Source organism: Limulus polyphemus, unplaced genomic scaffold (genome assembly GCF_000517525.1).
Source record: "Limulus polyphemus unplaced genomic scaffold, Limulus_polyphemus-2.1.2 Scaffold480, whole genome shotgun sequence".
Classification (NCBI taxonomy): Eukaryota; Metazoa; Arthropoda; class Merostomata; order Xiphosura; family Limulidae; genus Limulus; species Limulus polyphemus.
The window spans coordinates 22,351-45,978 of record NW_013666090.1 but is presented as its reverse complement, the minus strand read 5'-3'; the positions used below and the strand labels follow the sequence as shown (position 1 = coordinate 45,978).

General features: G+C 34.8%; 1 protein-coding gene across 1 annotated transcript in view; it reads left to right on the top strand.

Moving 5' to 3' along the window:
* LOC106458524 (set1/Ash2 histone methyltransferase complex subunit ASH2-like) overlaps positions 1–23,628 on the top strand; it is a gene marked incomplete at its 3' end in the record, with an annotated part of 93,164 nt that overhangs the window by 53,421 nt on the left and 16,115 nt on the right. The window contains exon 7 of the mRNA XM_022384761.1: positions 14,230–14,319. Within this exon, the coding sequence (XP_022240469.1) occupies positions 14,230–14,319 (90 nt within the window). The remainder of the gene's footprint in view (positions 1–14,229; positions 14,320–23,628) is intronic.

The following is a 23,628-nucleotide window of genomic DNA, read 5'->3' as shown; positions in this document are numbered from 1 at the left end:
CATTCTAGAATGAAAGAGGCATAATTTATATTTATTTCCTAATATTTTATGATGGTTACAAGATCAGTCAAACCTACCAAACCCATACAGAGATTTGTTAATGAAAATAACAGATAAAATATAAAGTATTTTTTAAAAAAAAACATTTGATAACTATCTGGAGATTATAAAGATTTTGCATGTGAAATTTGAAAATTTTGTGATGCATAAAAATATTTTTAATCTTAAAATGAACATTACTTTGCATGTTAGATAGGCAACATGTGAGAAGAAAAAAAAGGCATGAGAAAACATTGCTTAACAAACCTTACGTTTTAATAACAAATTTGATATTTTGCATATGAAAGCATTGCAATGTTTACTGGTAATCTGCTAAATTTCATTAACGTATGCATACTGATTTAAAAGTTGAAGCATGAAAACTATAAGAAGCACAAAATTGTTACGAGGTTCATTCCAGGGACTGAGCCCGTTATGAAAGAGTTAACCTTTTTGCCACATGCAGGTCAAAGTGCACATGCCACAACTTTTTTTTTAGAAAGTTACATTCAAAATTGAATTAAACCACTTTATTGTCATGGCATACGAATAAACTTGGCATCAGATTGTAGGTAATAAATCAGATTTGAATATTATATAAGTTTTATAGGGAAATATATATATATATATAAAAAAACACGTCAATCTCCCCTAGTGTTAGAATTGTGACATTTGTTCTTTAGGTTTTCCCTCTTTAATTTATTTACTGATCCTCTGAGAAATACAAAATTTATCGTAAGTTAATCATAATTACTCAAGCAAAACATAATTTTTATAGACTTCAATTTTATTTTTTATGGAGCCATAAACTAGAAAATCAGGCCCACTTGCCATGCCCACCTGTCATACCTTCTCTTTCACAAATTGCCAATGGTTCTCTCTGACGTTTTATACTATATTATTTATAACCAATAGAAAGCCAAAGTTTTATCTATCATATGACGTATTATATTGTTTTGTTTTCTGTACAGAAGATAGGGTGTATGAAAAGTCTGGTACTATAGGCATTTCAGTATGTCAATGAATTTTGCAGAATGTGTACCACATGCTGTCCATGTAATTAAGAACAACTTTGGATTAATAGCAGGATTAATTTGATCTTCTCATTCTCTGACAACACCATAATCAGTTATGTACCTGAAATTAAGAAAAGCTTCAAATTACCTGTGGTACCAGATTTTTGAACATCTTGTATTGTCTATTTTGCCTTCAGTTTGAAAATTTCTTTGGTGGTAGTCACATCAACAAACTTAACTAAATTTTTATAGGCTTGTATTGCATAGTTAGAAAGCCATGCTTTGTGCATGTTAATATTCTATGCTCTTAGGTACATTATTTAATTAAATAAATATTATTTAGTGTAGCAGTACCATTAATATAAAATAGTAGGCTTAACTTTGCTCGACAATTGAAAGCAAAAAAATTAGGACATGGATAAATGTCATTTTTCTTATTTTTCATTTATATTATTTAATTATTATTATAATGGTAACTAAAATGTAAACATTAGAAATTTATTAAGTTAGGTGAGGTAAAATAATGAAAAAAAAATTCTTCATGATGTATGCTCGAGACCAGCTTATACATTTAGTAATTCATTGCTGATGATTTACGACTGTGGTGGGATTATTATGTAGACACCGGCCAAAGGTCAATAAAACAATAAGATTTAATATAAACAAGTTCTTAATTTTATAGGGAAATATTTATAAAAGTCATTTTCTAGTATAAGAATTGGGACATTTGTTCTATAGCTCTTCCCTCTTCTTTGATTTATATACTGCTCCTCTGTGAAGTACGAAATGTTTTCATAAATTATTCATTATAGTATAGTTATTGTATGGTGGGATGATTAGTTAGGCACAGTTCAAAAGGCAATAAAACAATAAAATAGAAGTAGAAACAGATGTGTACTGTTACAAATTTTAAGCTATTTAGGATAACTGTAATTTCCTGTTACAATTTACAGTCATTCTAGAAAGAAAAAAGGGTAATTTAGATTATTTCATATTTTTTTTTATGATGGTCACAAGGTTGATCAGATTGAGTCCATATAGAGTTAGGATAGAGAAAATAACAAATAACATATAAAGTATTACTGAAAAAAAAATGTTTGAAATTTATTTAGGAGGTACTAGAGATTATTCACATGAAATTTGAGAATTTTCAGATGAAAGAAAGTATTTTTAATCGTAACATGAAAATCAATTTGTACTTGGAGCAGTTAATACTTTGCCTCCATGTATTCAAAAAGTATTTTTTTAGTAAAAATACTTCATTAAAAATGCTGATTTTTTTGTCCACAAAAGACTTGCAATGTTTACTGATACACAAAACATATTAAAAGTTATGGTGTGGAAACTCCGAAGGTTAATTTGGGATCTTGAACTCAATTGAATCTACCAAACTTGTAGCAAGAGAGTTAAAATATGTGTTAGAAATTAGGGATATGACTATGTTTTATCTCTTTCATAACTAGAAATTAATATATATATATGTAAACTTACATCTACTGCATTTAGCTTCAAAATGTGAATTGTTGTAAATTTGCATTAGTCATTGCCTTGGGTTGGGGATTTATACTACTGTGACTTTCATAGTGCTTATACATGCTTGATAATGCATGTGTGTCATTCTTCGTCTGGGGTTTGACCATACAGGGATTGTATAAATAAGTATGAATTGGAGTGAATCTTCACTTGAATATTCATAACTGAAATGATTGCCACTGAATGTAACCTAGGATAGTTGGATACCACTATAGGGCTTTTATTCTGACTAAGCAGTGTAATATAAATATAACCCATATCTTTTATTTGGATGTAAATAGTATTGCAGACTCTTGCTCCAACAGCTATACTGTTCAAAATAAATATTTGAAACTAATAGGCTCAAAATTTGTCAAAAAAAAATCACATGAACTGCAGATATTTTTTTCACATTCCTCTTAGTTTGTCCATTTTGGATTCAAAAGCAGAGGTGTGTAAAAGTAGTATTTCAGATCTGTTTTTTTTATTTTGTAAGGAATGCCCAAAAAGCATTTATCAGTTGAGCTGGACAATCAGTCAAAAATTTTCGGAAAAGCTGTGTTGTAAATATTTGAAAAGTTTACTGTTTAAATGCCAAAAGCTGGCAAAGCATTAGAAACTAATAAGCCTAAAATTTTTGATGAGAACCACATAAACTGCAGACATTTTTTCCTTTTGGTTTCCAATGCTTTACCAGCTTTCAGCATTTAATCCATGACTTTTAAAGAAATTAATACTGTTGTTTCTTTTTTTTTGCATAAGTATTTGATTTTTTCAGTTTATTCTTTCAAAATAGTTCCTGAGTCTGCTCTTTATTGTAGACTAGGGTATAGCCCATCAAAAAGGACAGGGCAAGTACTACCACCTGCATCTCCACCCCCATAGTATACCCTAATCTCACATTTCATAACTAACTGAAATAAATGAATTTTGTGAAATCAAGCTTGATCAACAAAGAGGCAGAAAAGTGTAGTTGAGGCAGTCAAACATCAGTAAATTTCTTTGTGAAGAAATTAAAATTAAGATCATTCATGAAATGAATTCATGGCATATTCTTAGAAAATTATTGGTAAAAATCAGTTAGATTAACAGTCAGTGCATTTTGGTAACACTATGTTTCAATTATGGCTTTTATGTCATGTTGCTTAGCAACAAAAATATAACCTAATATTGTTGTTAATCTATGTACTGAAAGTATAAAATGAAATGTATAGACAACAAAAGTTGAAAATATTTGTTGACTTCTTAGAGTCTCCATTGACTAAAAAAGTTTGTTTTTTATTAAAAACATTGGTGATATAATAGACAATATCTTGATTCAGAAACAATTTAAATTTAAAATTGAATCAATATTTTGACTTTCCTGATAAATTTTATACACTTGGCTCTAGGCTAGGTGATCTCACACTCCATCTCTATTTCAGGCTTATTATACCAACTTTCACTACACTTATAAGGATTTACAGCACCCCCCTTCATGACCCCTTTCACCCCTGTCACTAAACTCATAATGGGCAGATAGTATTTGAACTATTCTATCTGGATAAATGCATTTTGGATTTTATGACTCCTCCTATTTTGAGAAATCAAATGTGACATGACACACACTGGTTTTTATGTAGGTTAGACCATTAACTGACAATAGCCTTCCATCAATAGGAGGGTGACACAACCTCCATACACAGTAACTCCCTGTATGCACTTGGAAGGATAACTTCATTCTTTTCCTCAGCATTACGTTGAACAGATATGTTCATATTTCTTGTTTAAGTTCAATTTGATGAGAATTGCATTAATTAATGAAACTTTGTTTTTTGGAATTGCTTTGTCTTTCCTCCGTGCTTGTTATTAGAGTTTTATGTTGTTTCCTTTCTCTGACAGCTTCTCACCGACACCAAAATGCCTTACCCCCTTGCATTAGTGACTTTTTTGTCCTGAGTTGCAGACATTGTTCCCTTCCTTTTTACATTCCTTATCTTGGAGACTATTTGGCCTACCATTCAGGGTTCTGGGTCTTTCTTTTTTTCTTGTCCTCCCATTACCTGATGCCTGGTTAATCACTCTTCTTGTCAGTTTATGTATTATTACAATAGTGGCAGCCAATTTTTTTCATTCCATTCCTCCATAGAGAGTGCTAGTGCAATATTGGAGATATATAAGGCATTTGTGTGCTCTCCCTCCACATTGTGTGTATGTTGTTATAGAAAATTTAATATAGTTTTTTTTTGGTGTAAGAATGTGGCGCCATCTATGAATGTAGTTAATGTTAACTTATGTCACAGATAATAAACAGAGCACTAAGAAATATAAATCCCAGCCGCAGTGAATGGATTAACATGCTCATTGTTCCAAACTATCATCCCACTAAGTTTTGTTGAGATTGGTCGAGCGACCTAGAAGTAGTTAGATAATGGATAAACAGACAGACACACACATTTTTGTGCTTTATATATATATATAGATTATCTCTCTCATTACGGGTTCAGTCAATTTGACTAATTTTGTGACTTTAAATGACTATCAGTTTCCATACTATAATTTTCATGTATATTCACAAAATTAGGCTAGCTTTCAGTGAACATTACAAGTCTTTCATACACAAAGAAGTAGATATTTTTAATTAAGCATTTTTAATAAAAATTTGACCATGAATATATTGAGTAAAGAGTGTTGACTGCTCTGAGTGCACAGTGATCTTCATATTAACCCTATTGTCACAGGTATCCTTTACTGCGCATGACACTAGGTTTTAGTACGTTACATTCAAAATTTTATTACTACTTTTTGTTTATATTATACCAATTAGTATAGCATAGGATCTTAGCTAATAATCCCTATTTTAATAGTGTATAAGTTTTAAGTTCTTATTTCTATAATGCAATATTAAAAAAAATCCAGAATTTCCCGAAGTGTGAAACACAGGAAAAATTTTCTTAAGGTATTTTCTCTATTTTATCCACCATCCCTCCAGTAACTAGGAAATTAAACATAAGTTACTCACTATAAAATCGTCATTGCTCAGAGAAACCATAATTTTTAGAGCCTTCAATTTTGTTTGGTTACAGATCTATCAAATAGAAAATCAGACCCCTTCTGCCACATCCTCTCTTTCAGAAGTTGTTAATAGTTCTCTCTTATGTTGAATTATATATTACCTGTAACCAATAGAAAGCCAAGGTTTTAATATATCAAATGAGGTATATTACATTGTGTTCAGAACAGATAATTGTCAGTTTCACTTGTAATACAGATTTCATTCGAATAGGAATGGTAACGACTAGCATGGATGAATTTGTAATAGCTCTTGTTGCGTAGTTAGAAAGCCAGAAAAGTTGTGATTGTTAAAGGAAATTGTGTACTTTTTACATGTTATGTTATTTGGTGCATTACTTAATCAAATAAATATTATTGAGTGCACTACTACCATTAGTATATAAAAAAAAGTAGGGTTAGGTGTCATCGATAGTCGATAGCAAAAATATAAGAATACTTGGATAAGTACTTTATTTCTTGTTTTTCATGTTTATTCTTTATTTATTATTATAAAATTAACTAAAATATAAAAATAGGGATCTCTTTAGGTTAGATTAGGTAAAATAAATAATAATAATGATATAATAGAAATATTTCACAAGGTATGCATGCGAGCAGCTCTTGGGTAAGGTAATTCGATAGCGTAACCTGAGCTGCATTTTCCCCTAGTGATTCACAACTTTTAATGGAGCAAATAATAGTTAGACATGGTTCAAAGGGTGGCAATAAAACAATAAAATTTAATTATAAAGAGGTGTATACTGTTATGAGTTTAAAGCTACTTAGGATAAATGAATGTAGTTTCATGTTACATTGGAAGTCATTCTAGGAAGAAAAAAGGGTAATTTAGACTTATTTTGATTTTTTTTGGGTGGTTACAGTGTTTACCAACTGCATATAGAGTTAGGGTAGAGAAAATAACAGATGAAATATTAACTTTTACTGAAAACAAACGTTAGAAATGTGTTTAAAAGGTTTTAGAGAAAACACAAATTAAATTTGAAATGTTTGAGAAGAAAAAAAGCATTTTTAATCTTAACATAAAACAAATACTCAATATATTCAAGACAAATCTTTTTTTAGTTTATTAAAAGTACTTCACTAAAAAATACGATTTTTTGTATATGAAAGACTTATAATGTTTACTGAAAAACTGCCAAATGTTGTGAAGATATACACACTATATTAAAAGCTGTTGAATAATTACAAAGAAGTCATGTGGTCAGTCAAATTGTCTGAGCCAGTGTTGAGAGAGTTAAGATTAAATATACTTGTCTTTATCTAAAAATTGTGAAACTTTATTTGCATAATCTTTAAAGCCTTCTAAGTAACTGTCAAACCTTTTTTTTTGAATAAAACTTTTTATTTTAGCTTTAATTTTTCCTACCATAACTCTATATCAATTAAGTCAACTTAACTGCTTTATAACCACCATAAAGAAAATATAAAATAAATATAAATTACCCTTTTTTTCCTTTTTTAATGACTGCATATTATAACATGAAACTATTGTTGTTTATTCAAAATAACTTAAAGCTCATAACAGTATACACCTATTTATACTTAATTTTATTGAACCATGTCTAACTAATAATTCTGCCACACAAGCTGTAAATCACTCGATGTACGTGTAGCTGACATTACGGTATTGAATTATGTAATGCACCAGCTGCTTGTAAGAATTATTTTTCAGTATTTTACATAATTTAATCTAATAAGTTTCTAATTTTTACATTTTAGTTACTTTTTTAATTATACACATGAAAAAAAAGAAATATAATACTTACCTGAATTCTCTTGTTTTTTGCTGTCAACTGACGATGAATATTAAACTTACTTTTTCTAAACTAATAGTACTACTACAGTAAGTGAATTTTATTTAATCCTTTCACTACTCAGGTGAGGTGTAAAACCTTCAACTCTATGTGCAAAAAAAATAAAATAAAGTTTTACTTTATAAAATCATAGTATGTTATGCAAAAGTAAAGAATAACCACCAAAACATCATATAATGACCTCTGTGTAGCCGTGATGGTGTGTTGAGTGAGGATAAGCAGGAAGTCAGTTGGGTACAGGGAAGACCTCACTGACTGTGAGTTAAGATGGGAGGTTGAGCAGGACTTTTTTTGTTTGTTTTTTCCAGATGTGGTATTGCATTGATCTATTATTTCACACACTAGCACACCATTGGTCATGAATAAAACAACTATATAGTACAATTATTACACTTAGCACACACACAAAAACCCATAAAAAATTTCACACGTTGGGTATTCAAGATTCAGATAGAAAAATAACTGTGGAATGTGCAACAGCCATTTCTTTGTAATAGAACACAATTTTAAACAAAAGTACTCTCCTCACAGCAAGAACATGACTTTCACTTGGACTGTACATGAGGGTTTGATTATATCTTTATTGATGTAGTTTTTAAATGTAGTACTGAGGAACTGGAGTTCTTAAAAAACTTATTTTTTTCAATAAATGATACCACTTTTAATATATAAATACATTACAGTTTAAATCAGTAAAATTTGTGCAAATTTTTAGCTTTGTACAATGAATCATTTTAATGCAATGAGTTGTGTATGACTGAAGAACACAATCTGAACACTTTTCCCATGCAGCACTTTCAAGAAAAAAATCCTTTTTTAGAAAACGTTCACTTTTTATAAATTGTTTTCATTGGGGTATTAATACTATGATTAGTAATTACTAGCACAAACAGCCACCCGTAGAGTGGCATTTCTGCTAGTTTCATATAACTATCATAACTTATCTGGCTTTTTAACTATGCAGTAAGTACCTTTAAAAATTCAGCTAAGCTTGTCAATGTAAATACCATGAGAAAAAGTTTCAAACTGAATGTGAAATAGACAATGATCTCTACAGGAAACAATGTAATGTAATATGTCATTTGATAGATTAAACCTTTGGCTTTCTATTGGTTATAAATAATTTAGTGCAAAACACTAGAGAGAAGTATTAGCAACTTGTGAAAGAGAGGATATGACAGATGGTGTGGCAAGTGAGTCTGATTTTTTAATTTATGGCTTTCTAAACAAATAAGATTGAAGGCTATAAAAATTATACTTTGCCTTAGTAATATCTACATATATATAATGAGCAATTTATATTAAATTACATACTTTCCAGAGGGGTGGTAAATAAAATAGAGAAGGAAGAAGACGTAGAGAACAAATGCTCACAATTCTCCTTGTATGGAAGATTGTGGGTTTTTAAAAAGTATTTCCTTATAAAATTGAAGAACTTAAAATGTAAATAATATTGATTTATTAACTATATTTTGATGGCAAGTTTATTCATATACAATGATAATAAACTAGACTAATTAAAATTTGAATGTAACTCTCTAAAAGGTCATGATGTGCACTTTAACCTATCCATAGCAAGAGGGTTATTGACCTAACATTAGTTTCTGCAAAAGTGGTTAATAGGGTAGGCTTCCCTGTGATGGCTTCTTAAAAATTTCAAAAAATGCTATAGTAAAACAAGAAGGTGGGAAAAACTTTATATCTGTATACTACACCCACTTATTTGAGGTTAATTTAACAGTAAATAATATTAACTTACAAGATAAATGTTATTTCTTTACTTAAAGGATACAGAAGTAATTAAAAATGCATTCTGTTTTACACATTAAAAAACAAAAACTTGTAGCTTATCAATATGTTGATAGCCAACTGAAAATTGTACATATATAAATACCTGTCTTAAGGTGTTACTGAAACTTAATTTTGTTTTTATGCTGTTCATTTCTGGTAAGATCCATATATTGAATCATACTGAGAATTAATTAACTGCTGTATTTATGATGTTTTTGTTTAAGTTTTTGTTGTTGTGAGATTCATATGTTATTAGGGGTACTGTAACAACAAAGGTATGGACACTCAGATTGGTGCATAGATAGTTTATTAAAATGTGTTAAAAAGCCATTGTGGAATAAACCCTATCAGTGATTCTAGGATTAATATTAAAAGTTTTATAACTTAAAATGGGCAGATTTACCTCTGAAACACAGTGTGCCTCTTCTTGCTTAGTATAACTTGCTCTGTTAGCATCTTGTGACAAAGTTTTTGAATGTCCTCCACACAGTGCAATATTTATGTCATACCTATCCATAGTCTCTATGTTTTCAAGACTTTCTGTTTGACAGCTGTGCTGCTTGTGTCATTTTCTCTGTTCAATATGAATTTGAATTTCACTATTAACCGTTATGTTAACACTTCTTATCCTTCAGTTGAGTCCTAATTTCTGCATTTAACTATTGGTGTACAAAGGGGAACCTATGGCTGCTTTGTTTTCCCTGATTGTTCAACATATTTGGTATCTTTATGGGATATTCTATTCGTTTTGATGACAATATCGATGAGTAATGTCTTTACTAGCCTGTTGGTGAACAAGCCTAATCTGTTGACTAGTCCTCTTCACCTTCTGTTTCTAAAAACAGTATTTATCAACTGACTCTCTTCCTGACTTGATTCAACTTATAACTCAGGTATGTGCCAATTTAAAAATTGAGCCTATTTTTGTAATACCTGATATTGAGAGTTATTTGTGACTTTGAGAAATCAATTTAATATATGTTTTCTTCATGTTCCTTCTATTTGTCTTGCTATGGATATTTTGGTGTGATCTACTCAAGTGGTCCATTTGACTTCACTTCACTTAGGAGGGCATTTACATGAACTTTGTTGTCTTCTAAACAGTTTTTTTCCTGTTTTCTATTGGTGAGACTGGCTTCACCATCTTAGCTTTTAGTTACATGCTCTTATCAATCTCCCAATTCTCTTTCTTTAGAACCTTTCTCTGTTTGGAAGTATTCTTTCTCAGTTGCCCTTACAGATGTAGTTTCTTTGTCAATGTGATGCTCTGTTCTTTTGATATGATCACTTGCACTTCTGTTTAATGAGGTACTGATCTTCCTGCCAGTATTGTAGCTGAATTTGAATGTGTTTGCTTTCTGCAACAATTTCTATTTGCAGGTATTTCTGAGGGATTCATTTTATGTACAGGGGAGGTGTGTCAACAAAAACTTGGTCTGGATGTTGATGTCTTACTATTTACTTTTGAGTCATTCTTCTTCCTGATGCATATTTATGTCTCATTGTCTTGTTAATCCATTGACTTCTTCTACTTTTTGGACCATTTCAATCTCTTTTGCTTTTACTGTTTGTCTATTAATTTCAGCCAACTTGCCAGACAAAGAAGCAAATGTAATACTGTAGCTCAGCCATTTCATTGATTTACTACTCTTCTCTGGACCCCTTTGGTATCCAGACTGTTGTGGAGTCATATCAGTAACTTTGTTCATCTGTGAGACCATTGGCTTCAAGATGCTTGGATTCAACTTATTCTGCAATCCAGTCTTTTTTCTTCATTTTCACTTTCTTTCTCCTCCTATCATTCTGTTTTTTTTTTCTACAGGATCCAGTTTGTTAGCAACTTCTGGATCAAGTAGTTTTTGACCTCCTCAAAGGTGCAATAGAAATTGCACACTCTAGGTTTCAATATGTTTTACTTATTTTGTTATTTCCAAATAAAGGAAGTGATTGGAGACCCATAATAGATCTTTTACTACTCAAACAATATCTTATTGTGCTTCATTTTAAAATGGAGGATATAAAATTGCTAAGTTTGGTAAGTTTCTTTGATAAAAGCAATGGATGATCAAAGTGAATTTGAAGGATGCTTATTTACACATCCCCATTCATAATTCATCAGTTTCTTAGCTTTTGCCAATGGGAAGTGGTTTTCCAATTTTGAGCCCTTTCATTTGGTCTAGTCTAAGCTCCACAAATGTTTTTTGAAGTGGCCAGGGTCTTTATAGGCCTTCTGCACTCATCTGGCATAAATTGCATTTATTACATGGACAACTGTCACATACTAGATCTTTCATTAACACAGTCTCAGGCATGCACATGGCTGACCACCTAGTTGGTCATTTCCTATACATTCCTTCTGTTTGTCATGCTATGGATATTTTGGTGGGCTCTACCCTCGTGGTCTATTTGACTTCATAGTCACTTGATCTAACAATTTCTTACTGGGAGGGTATTTACATGGACTTCTTTGTCTTCTCAGCAGATTTTTCCTATTTTCGATTGTTGGTGAGTCTGATTTTTAAACTGGCTTCTTCAGCTTAGCTTTTAACTATAAGTTGTTTTCAATCTCCCACTTACTTGTAACATACAATTGAATCCTTATGCCCTCTCTTCAGTGGGATTTAGTGAGCTTCATCCCATCATCCTGGCATATTTCTTACTCTTTTCATATTCTTGCTTCCCTCCAATTTTGGTTGGATGAGGAATTGATCACTGTGTGGTTTTCTTTTCTTCCTCCACTGACAGATCTCCAACACTTCAGAGATATGTCCTTGCAGTGTTGGGGTGAAGTTTTAGGAGATAACTGCATTTACAGTCCTTAGATCTCTCATAAGTTTTTGACTTCCACTTTTTATAGATATTTTTTGGGCATTTTGGCTTCAATGTCCTCACATTCCTTCTTGTTTTTACACTTTTATATACATCATATTGTTGTTGCTTCAGTTTTGTAGAGCTGTTCCTCTAACCTCCATCATCCACACTTCCCAGTCTCAGTGGATTCTTGCTCAGTATATGCATCTGTGATTTTGTATCAGTATTGTTTAGACGACTTAAACAAACAAGCCCTGGCTCTTTGAGCATTAGAGATGAGAGATTATAATCTTCTGTGTGTGTCATGCTTAAAACCAGAAGCATTCTTTCTCTGCTTTTGTGACTATAGTTTCCCAATTCAGTGTCTTTCCTTTGGGTTGAATCCATATGCCCCTTTTTTCAGTAGGATTTGATGAGCTTCATCCCATTATCATGGCATATTCTTTTCTCCATTCATACTAATGGTTCCTTCCAATAATGGTTAGGTAGGGAATTTATCACTGTGGGGTCTATTTTTTCTCCCCTCACTGATAGATCTCCAGCTATTCACAGACATGTGTCTGTAGTGTTGGGATGAAGTTTTGGGAGATAACTGCATTTCTGGCCATTAGATTTCTTTTAGGTAGGACTTTATATAAACCTTTTTGAACTCTGGGCTGTCCATTGCAAGTCTCAACGATTGTTACTCTCTCTCCATCATAAATTAGTATTACTAAATAGTAGGGATGCATGGGTACCCGGCTCTGGCCTGGTATTGGACTACCTGGTAATTGGCCAAGTGTCGAAGTTAGGCATCTAAGCCCTAATCTTTGTGGCAACTAATGCAGTACTGTAAGTAACAGTCAATAATTGGTTTGGTTATAAAAAAATGTGTTCTGAGCAACAAAAACTGACCACTTGCTGAAAGTTGGGGATTCAGAGAACAATAGGGTTTAATAACAGGCATGGCTTGAGAAGTGAATTTCTGGGGACGGTGGGGGTTTTGAGAACAATAGGGGTTAGGGTTTGAGAAGTTGGGACTAGGCATTGAAAGTTGAAAGTAAAACTTGAATGTTTCCTAACTTGTTTTTGTTTGGTGGTCTTTTCTGTATGAATGAAAGAAGCAATTAAAAAAAATACTGACATGGTCTCTGTTGATAGCTAGAAACTCCATGTGTAGTTTGGAACCATTTATGCAGAACTTATATATGTTTATAGGAAACATTCATTTTTTTCTAAACTGTATAACCCTCTATGCTGGTGCTCCATTAGAGTGTGAGGCCTCTTGACTGTAGACATAGAATGCTATCTGGTGGCAGATGATGCCTCAGGAGGTATCTGTCTTCCCACAGTTATATGCATATCACATATAGCATGGCAGATAAGATGTCATTATAAATTTCCATCAAGAAAGAAGCAGATCTCTGCAAGGTGCCAAAATGTTGTTAGTACCACCCCTGGCTACCACTTACCATCCTCTAAAAAAAAGTGTTTTGTTTCTGATTCTGCCCAGTTTAGTAGGACAGATACTATATTCTTGAATGGTTAGGTATCCTACTGGGAAGAGTGTTTCTTCTGAGTGTCCTTATAAAACAACAGATCAGCCTTATTAGTTATTATATAGTCTTAACAAGTGCCTAGTTCCTTCCACTCCTTCTTAAATGCAGATTCAGCCATTCATATATAGTTAGGTCTGTATTCTTCTTCTTTCTGTTTCTCATTCTAGACTTCACCAGTCATCAATTGGTATTGTTAAAGCACTCCATAGTCCAATGACTGTTGTATTCTGTAATTTCCTCCTATTTTTCATTATGGGTGATTAGGCACTGTGAGAATTTTAGAATTAAAATGAAATTCAAACTGGTACTTAACTCTGAAATACATTCCTATCTGCCTTCTGACAATGATATTATTTGAAGTTTCACATCACAACTGCAAAATAAATCTTGCTTTGGTCCCCTGATACTTGTACAAATAAGTGATGTGGAAGACAAGAACTGTGGGTATGTATGATGCAAGTATTGCACTACATCAACAACATTTTGAACTTTAGTTCACCTGACACTGACAGAATGAGTACTACTCAACAAGAAGAGGCTGACTGTGTTTCAGAGGTAAGTACCTGTTTGAAACTCATTTTAATTCTAAAAATGTAAAATTTAATTACTTACTGTAATTACAGTTTATGTACATCCATTTTTACTTTTTTATAGTTAAAAGACATTGATATATTTACTTGTGAGGAGTGTATGCTGGATGGAGACTCCTCAGAAACATACCCGTTGTTTGGTTTGGTGCTACAGGTGAGTAATTATTCAAACTTTATGTTAGAGTGAGGATTATTATTAGAAATGATTAGTGATAGTTTCATGTGACATTCCCTGTCATTGACTTATAAAATTGAAGAACTTTGTGTAATATTAATATTGAATGGTTTACTTAATGGTAAAATAACAAGTACATCATGGAATATTCATATTCAATAAAAAGTTGTGGTAAGTGTAACTGATTTAACATGATTTTTAAATAGAAAGATTCGTGTTGAATATATGTTGCTAGTTTTTGATCTGTTGACATTTATTGATTTGCCTAATGGTAAAAATTCTTAATAGTTTAATAATGCCTTTATTTATTTGCATTATTAAAAATATATAGGTTCATTGTTTAGTTTTAGTGAAGAAGCTTGGTGTACTATTAATGTTCTATTTTTTTATTAGTTGTTAAACTAAATAAATTCATATGATGATTAATTTTCGGTATTTACGTTTTTACCTAAAATGTCTCATTCCTCGTGTTGTTCAAATTCAGTGTGTGACATATCATTAAAATTTTCTTGTATAGTAATATTTACAACATATTCAATGTATTATTGTTTGGAAAGTGTGACTTGTTTGATTTATAACCTCACACCCTCTACAAGAATATAATTTAATCCTTTTTTTCCACTGGGAAAGCAGAGATGTTATTGATATACCCTACATTTTTCATTTTCACAGTGAAAATACTGTGGGTCATGTCTATTGCTATGCATTATATATAGAAAATTATGATACGATACATTACCTCTTCTAACATAAATAGCTATTCTAGCCCTCTATATGCAAAAACGTTTTTGTGCATGCCACAAGCCTTGAAACTCTCACCCATCTGGAACTGACTGATTCCAATGCATCTTGCATGCAAATTATCCTGTAACAAACCTCCACCAATAACAGTGCAACATACTCTCTTGATGCAAGTGACTCCCTCTATTCAATTCTACCAAACTGTCACTACTTGTTTGGCAGTACTCGGGTCAATACTTTTTTTTTGTGCTCTTATTATTATTATTCGTAGCCTTGACTTTCAATAGTTTAATTTCCTAAGTGGAAATTCTTCATTGTCATTTATTTTTTTATCTTTACATAGTTGAAGAATTTTTTAGTTAACTTAATTTCCCAGTCTTTTTTCTTAGTTTAGATTTTTTTCCCCATCAAACATTTGTGTTTGATTTTATATTTCAACTATGAATTCTTAAGTTAATGTTACCACTTTGGGTATCATATTTCCTACTAGCACTATCTCACAGGCTGCAGGTGGGGGATTTATTTGCTATTATCTGCAATGAGATTGATGGTTATATTAGTCAACCTCCTTCTCCTAAACTTGTCCCACTTTTTCCCATGCAAGCCGAACCTATTTGAGCTGAGGATTTTGATAGCCTTTTTCCACTGCTGCATTTTGCCGTGTCTTCCAATGCCCCACCTGTGGAATCAGCTAAGCCTAGTATGGCATTTTTAGACATGATTATTCATGTATGTCATTTTTTGTTCATTTCCCCAATTTTTTATGATCCTCATCCTTCTTTGTTACGATACCTCTTCATTTCAATATTTGATTTTCCCACCTTCCCCAGATATTAGTGTTCATACTGAGCATTTTGTTTCTCGGGTGTGGATGCCAGCATGCCTCGCCCTCCATGGGCTATGAATCAGTTTGCATTAACATACCATCAGGCTGACTGTCCATTTCCTGACTCTCAGCAGTTGAAGTCCATTTTGCCCATGTGGGGGCAGTCCCTGATTTTCCTGTGGGTTTATCCCAAGCACAGTTTTCTCTCCTTTGTCTTACCCTTACTTCCCTTCTATGGTTTTTATCTACTATCCATCTCCTTTCTGAAGTGATCCACAGAGATCCTGAGGGTTTTTCGAGGGAGAGCCTCCCTCTAATTTCCTTCATGTTGGCACCTTTGCTGTTTTCAGCTCTCGCTTTACACATGTGGTTTCTCTTTTGTTGGGATCTTCTGGGTAGAGATGTAGCCTTGTCTCAGGTTCATTTACTGCCCCTTTATCTCAGGGATTTATGTATGGCCCCCTTTTCTTTGGAGGTATGTTTTTGGTGATGTCCCTGAGACTTTGAAATCATGTGTGGAGTCGGTGCATCTACTCTTTTCTCTTTGGCTGCATTTTTGTCTCAGTCGGAGCTAAGACAGACACTTATTCCTGTTTCCTGTCCTAGTCCTTCTCAACCCCTCCCTGTTCCTCCCTCAAGGGGTTCCTCATCTTGTTGTTTTATTAAATGTAGATGGTCACTTTGGCAACAGTACCAGTGACTACCTGATGGGTTCTGGTCCAGTGGGAGCTCGCTTTTTTGAATTTGTTCCCCTTTAGCATCCTTTCACCATAGATCTGGTGGATTTGGATTTTATTCGAGGGACTTGTCCCACATTTCCTTCTCCTCTTTCCTTTGTCTCAGGTATCCATTTCCTTCCCAGTGCCTTGGGATCCTATTACCAATCAGCGTCTGTCCGAAGGAGGTACAAGATCTTCTATCTCAACAGGACATTGAACCTTTCCATCATTTTTCTCCATGCTGTTTGTTGTCCCCAAGAAAACCAAAGACTGATGGCCTGTGATAGATTTGTCCCGCCTCAATCATTTTCTGCTTCTACCCTGCTTTACCATGGAGTCATTTTTCACCCTCAGGTGTGCTTTTTCTCCCGGTTTGTGGATGACCAAGGTAGATGTCGCAAATGCTTACTTGCATATCCTGATATCTCATCAGTTGTGACACTATCTTTGGTTCATTCACCACAGGATGGTTTATCAGTTTCAAAGCATTCGTCTGTCACTTACACGCTTAAGGGTTGTACTTCCATCATTACATGGACGATTGGTTACTGTTTGTTTTGAACAGGAGTCCACCCACCACACTCATCGACTGCTCTTGGAGGTGATTCAGGTGGGCTGGTTAATCCAATTGGAGAAGTCCAACCTTTTGTCTACCCAATATCTTGTCCATTTGGGTGTTTTTTTCAACACCCATCTCAGTTGGACCCAATCTACTCCTTTTCAACTTCATTTGATAGAGCTTTCAGTTCTCCATGCTCTTGCTGCTCCCTGTATTACAGCTGGTGAGGTTCTATCACTTTTGAGGATGTGATCTTTCTTGGTAGCCCTTATAACCTTAGGCCATGCATATATGCAGGCTCATCACGACCAGTGGAATCTTGTGCAGGATTCTTTGAAGGCTCCTATTTCCCTTCCTTCCCTTGTCGGCAATCTGCATCGGTGGTTGGACAAGATTCACACATCAGTGGATGTCCTGCTTCCTCCTCCTCATCTGGATTTATACATTTTCATGGGTGCATCCTGTCAGGACTGGGGGTGTGGGTTGATCAACAAGAGGCTTTGAGATGTTCATCTGCAGCTGAGAGGTCTTATCATATAAACATTCTGGAGCTTCTCACTGTATGTTGTACTTTGGTTCATTTTCTGCATCTGTTCAGGAATCGTCTGGTGATGATCCAGTCCGACAATTTTATAGTGGTTGCCTATCTCATTCACCAGGGAGGCACTTGTTCTCGATCCCTATGTTTCATACTTTGGATCTTCTTTTTTGGGCCCACATTGCATGTAATTTTCCAGATGCTTTCAATCTTATTGCAGATTTGCTTTCACGTGCTGACAAAGTCTATCCAATGTCGTAGTCTCTTGATCCTATTATTTTCCATTTGCATTCAGTGGGGTACTTCATACCTTGATGTATTTGCCATATCCCTCAACACCAAATTGCCTCTGTTTTGGTCTCCAGTCCCTCATTCTCTTGTTCTGGCTGTAGATGCTTTTAGTCAGGATTGGACCAACTAATACTGTATGTCTATCTTCCCATGCCCCGCAGTGGCACAGCGATATCTGTGGGCTTACAACGCTAGAAACTGGGTTTCGATACCCATGGTGGGCAGAGCACAGATAGCCTGTTGTGTAGCTTTGTGCTTAACTACAAACAAACTATCTTCCCATTTGCCTTCTTCACAGGGTGATTTCGATCATCTTGTCACCCAGGTCCTTCTGATTTCTCCTTACTTGCAGGCTAAACTGTGGTTCCCATGGCTACTCTAGCTCCAAACTACCCCTCCATTACCTCTTCCTCTTACTTCATCCCTTCTTTGTCAACTTTGGTTACTGGTGTTTCATCCAGCCCTTCCTGTTCTCCGTCTTCAAACCTGGTTTTTATTTGGCCCTTGGTGAGCAGATCCAGTTTGTCTTCCTTCAGTAGTGCTCGTTCCTGCCTCTTTATTCCTTGGCAGACAACCTGTGTTTGTGATCTTTCTTCTTCCATTCTCCCCAATTGGGTTCAGTTTTTAATTTGATTGTCTTATTCTTCTTTATCGTCTTCCTCTCATACTTTGTTCCAGGTGTCTTCTCATCAAATCAGACACCTTACCTTTTCATTTGTGTCTCATCTTTGTCGTCTCTTGGAGGAAATTCTTCAATTGGGCATTTGGACTACTCATATGTTCATATCTTACTATTTGCATCAGATCACGGTATCTTCATCTTTGGGTTATCATATTCCGCCTGTAGCCATTCTTCAGACTTTGACTGGTTTAGTTATCTTCTATTTCCCCTTTCTTCCTTTTCAGGGGACTTTTTCCCTTTTCTCTCTTTTTTGTTGGTCCTTATTGTCTGGATCCTGCTCTGTGACAGGTGGTGCCTGACTAGGTATTCTCTAACCATTCAAATCCACACTGTTTGACCATGTCGACTTACATAATATGAATTCCGTGGTCAAAACAAACACACACACTGCTGAGATGGGGTGTTCCACTTGATCACTTGTGAGTTTATCCTTGTAATATGTTTGCTTCATTAGTTTGCCCATCCTGGACCATACTCACCCATGAACTACATGGGTAAAGCAGAAGGGGATAGCTGCCCATCCCTGCCATGTCTTTATTGAATAAATCCGTATGGTCTGTTTTTCAAATTAGGGTTTCCTGGTCACCCATTCCACCGCCTCAGGTGTTGTCGTTCCTCTGGAATCTCCGCTGAGCTTTCTCATCCCCTTTCTTCTAGTGGAGTTTGAGAGTCCTTACCACTTTCGAGTTCCAAGCCACTGGTGTGGTGGACTGTGCAGGCATCCTCCTGAATGTGTCAATGAAATACAAATTATATATATACACACATTCATTTGTGTGTTGGGCAGTGGTGTTCTGCTGATGTATATGATGAAATGTCCTCCACTGTGCAACATGGGAGTTAGCCATCAAAATTGCAGTACACCCCTTCGATTCAGATCCCTCATCCTACCCCCACATGGATGTCTATTTCCATTGGATTGGTTTTGGACTTAGAGCTGAACCAATCAACATAAGTTCTTACACATGTATTATAGATGTCCCTATTCCCTCACTTATTTCTACTCTAGTTACTCCATCTGCATTGTTAGTCATGATGGAGATACTTGCAGATTACTGTGGTTTTTTCCCCCTCTGCTATCCCTCAATGTTCTTATTATTCCGAGGATATTACTGTGCTTGGAGCATTTTTTGTCATTTTAAATTTTTGTGAGATGGTTTACGTTACACAGACATCTTTTCAATGTCAGATGTTGGGTTCATGGATTGATCAATCAATTTCTCACATTGTTATCATGTGCCCATTCATGATTTGGAGGGTACGAGATTCCTTCTAGGGTCATGGCTGGATTGTAGTTGACTTGCCACCGGTATGATCGTGTTTCCTACCTTCACATGAATGTCAGTTCCAGGTGGCCTGGGTTTTGGATTGTAGTCGACTTGCCGGCAGTATGATCCTCTTTCCTACCCAGGTTCCTATACCAGGTTCAGAAGTGGTGCTGTCTCCTATGTATGATCTTCAACTGTGAAGAACCCTTGGGGAGTGTCCTTCTGATGCTCTTGAGAGATGCTTATTTCTTTTCTTTGCACCATTCCCTCCATCTGTTCAATGTAGGATTCTAACTATCTATGTGAGAAGAGGTAATGTATGTATTATATTGGAAGTTATAATTTTCCTATACTGAAAATATATTTCCGATAGGCACTTACTTCCTCCCCAATAATTACCAGTGCTTCCATTTTCTTTCAACACTCGAAGTGATAGTTTGGTAGAATTGAATAGAGGGAGTCCAATGTCACACTCTTATTGGTGGAGGGTTGTTGCATGATAATTTGCATGTGATACGTGTTGGAATTAGTCAGTTCCAGATGGGTGGTAGTTTCAAGGCTAGTGGCATGTGTAAAAAAATTGTTTTAATATAGAGGGCAACACTGAATAAGAATAGTTAGTTATGTGAGAGGAGGTAGGTAATTATCGGAAATACATTTTCAGTATAGAAAAATTATACCTTTAGTTACACAGAAACTATAAATACTCACTATATTCTCAAACAAATCTCCATGAAAATCTCCAGCTGCAGCTTAAAATTTTACATCTTGAACTAATGCGATCAAATAGTCAATAGCTAAAATAAATCATCATTAACCATATCAGTTAGGTACTAACAAAGTTTATCATCATTGTATAAAGTTAGCTACCATATCAAGTAATGTTTTGCCCATAGTTTAACATAAAAAAGCCATGATACAAGATAAATATAAAATTGGTAATTTAAGAACCTGCAAATAGGAGTTGTAAAAAAGTAAGGAAAATAGGCTGGAGATACTCTACCAAATCTAGGTAACAGCATGGAGCCAAAATAGGGCTTTGTAGTTTGAGTAAATAATGCCTATAGTATCTTCAGCCTAGCTTTCTTACTTTTTTTGTGATCTCTATTTGCACGTTTTTAAATTCCCAATTTTTTATTTACCTTGTAAATCATGAAAAAGTCAAAACTGACAAGATTTATGAGTGACCTGTCAGAGTGGCATGAGGTCAGGATAATTAATATTTTTACTAAACATGCTCTTGGTAAAGATCAGTTTATATGTAACCAATACAGTTTATTTTCAATAAGTGATTTTTTTAAATATCTAAATTGTTTGAGTTTGATAAATTTAAGATTTTGAGGTTGTAAGGCGGTGTTTGTGGTTAATCAGAATATATCAATGTCTCCTGATGGGACAGGGTAAGTCTATGGACTTACAACTCTAAAATCCAACATTTTGTTTTCCTTTCAATTTGTTGGAAGACTCAGGATCACCAACTTCATTGATGTTAAGCTGGATCCCTTGTTAGCATGCACTTCTCATCGAAATGGGTTCAACCTCCTCTCAATACACCATTACCAATATGCATACCATTTCTGTTGAGAAATGTTCATCTCGGGACTAAGCAAAAACTGAGACATACCAACATTTCTCCCTGTTGTCATTGGAGTCCTGAATTTTATCGTCTTCTAAAGGGGGTAATGGTTTTGCCCCTATTCATGGGTCCTGACCTCCAACATCAGCCCCTGGTACATTGGTACCAAGAATAGATTCTGTCTATATTCATGGTTTCCTCTGCTTGGCTGGGTTGCTGCCAGCTGCGTCAGTGATTATTGTATACATTTAGGGTCTATAGGGCTTGGATCTGAGAATTTCTGGACGTATGGTAACCTTAACCACTGCAGGTTCTTGAGTCAGGACTAGTCATTCAATTCACATATTCACCACTATTATCCACCATACCCGTAGGGTTTCCGTCTCCCACAGATCATTGGGATTTGGAACATAATTCTAGAGCTATCAGAGTTTGGTTGGTCATATTCCTGTTGGTTGTTGGGCCTATGCAAACAGGAGATTGACGTTCAGTCATTGATCTTTTTCCTCTATATCAATGCATAGATTTTCCAAGGTTAACAAGTTATTCATTCTTCAATCTGAGTTGAAATTTTTTACTGGGATTGTAGATGTCCAAGTTTGATGTATTCAACTACTATCTGCACATTGCCATAGTGATGGAGTTCCACCACTATTGGTATTTGTTATGCACAAGGGTCAGGTACTGCAGTTCTGGATTTTTACCTTCGGATTCACATCAGGTTCTATGGTATTATACAAGTTTTTCTCATCACCTCCATTGCATCACACTGTTACATGGACGACTGGTTACTGCTGACAATCTTATAAATTGTCAGACCATAACATCCTGATTCTACTTTCAGAAACAATGAAGCCAGGCATCATTTTTAGGGCTGAGACTTCTATTCTTGTTCCAATTCCATATGTTATGAGTCTAGGTATTTTTTTTTTCATCTCATCTCTCAGTTGGGCTCAGCTGTCTCCCATCCAACTCAATGCTATTGAATAGGTCACCCAACTCTTTTTCCCACTGCACGGATGGTTCTTTTTCTTAGTTTTTACTTAGTTCTGAGATGAACATTTCTCAACATAAATGGTACGCATATCGGTAATGGTGTATTGAGAGGAGGTTGAACCCATTTTGATAAGAAGTGCCAACCATAACTCGATTTTTGACCTGGCTTTTTGGTAGACATTTTGCATCTTCCGCAATCACCTTATATAAGGTGGCCTTATCGACTACCATTCAAGTTCCTAGTCTTCTCCGGATTCCTAAAGTCACTTTGGGATCTTGGTCCCAAGTGACCATTCCAGTTATCTAACAGGTATTTTAAGGTTACATTACATGTGCTTTCTCAAAATTTGTTTGTGACCCGACTTTTATATGCCATGTATCCCCTTTACTTGAAGGTTTATTTTTCATGGCTGCTGACCTACAGACATCACCAGTCAGGGTGATTTGCACTGTTTGTCCACAGATCACATTCTCTCTACGTCCTCAGACCGGTTCTTCTTATCCAACACACTGTCAGACAGGGAAGAGGATAAATCGTTATTACTGATTTATTTGATCACTATTTCTTACTTCTTTGTTCCATCACATTTTGATCATTTTTATGTTCAGTGAGGGTTTTGAAGGTTTTGTTGCTTGCACTAATTCCTTTAGAGATGCTAGATAACAACTTTTTGTTCTGGGTTCTTTTTGAAGACGAGGAATCTTCTGGGAGTCATGTCTAATCAGATTTGTCCCATTTTTATGTCCTTAGCAGTCCGGTGGAATTGCTCACTGGAGGCTATTGTGCGGACTGGTATGTGGACCTCCCCCAATACTTTTATCTTTCATTATTTGCATGATCTGGCAGTCTCTTCATCTGAGGGTTCTTGCCTACCCCCTGTAGCTATCTTAATCACTTCTGCCAGATTATACAGAGGGGGTGAGTATTTTCATTGTTAGCTTTCAGGGTCCCTTATTTTGTTTTCACAGGATCCCACTCTGTGGCGAGTGTTGCCCAAGCAGGTGTGCTTTTATCAAACCAATTCTGCACTAGCAACCACTAATTCAATATACTTTATACAGGTTGTAGAAATGAGATGTCCCATAACAACC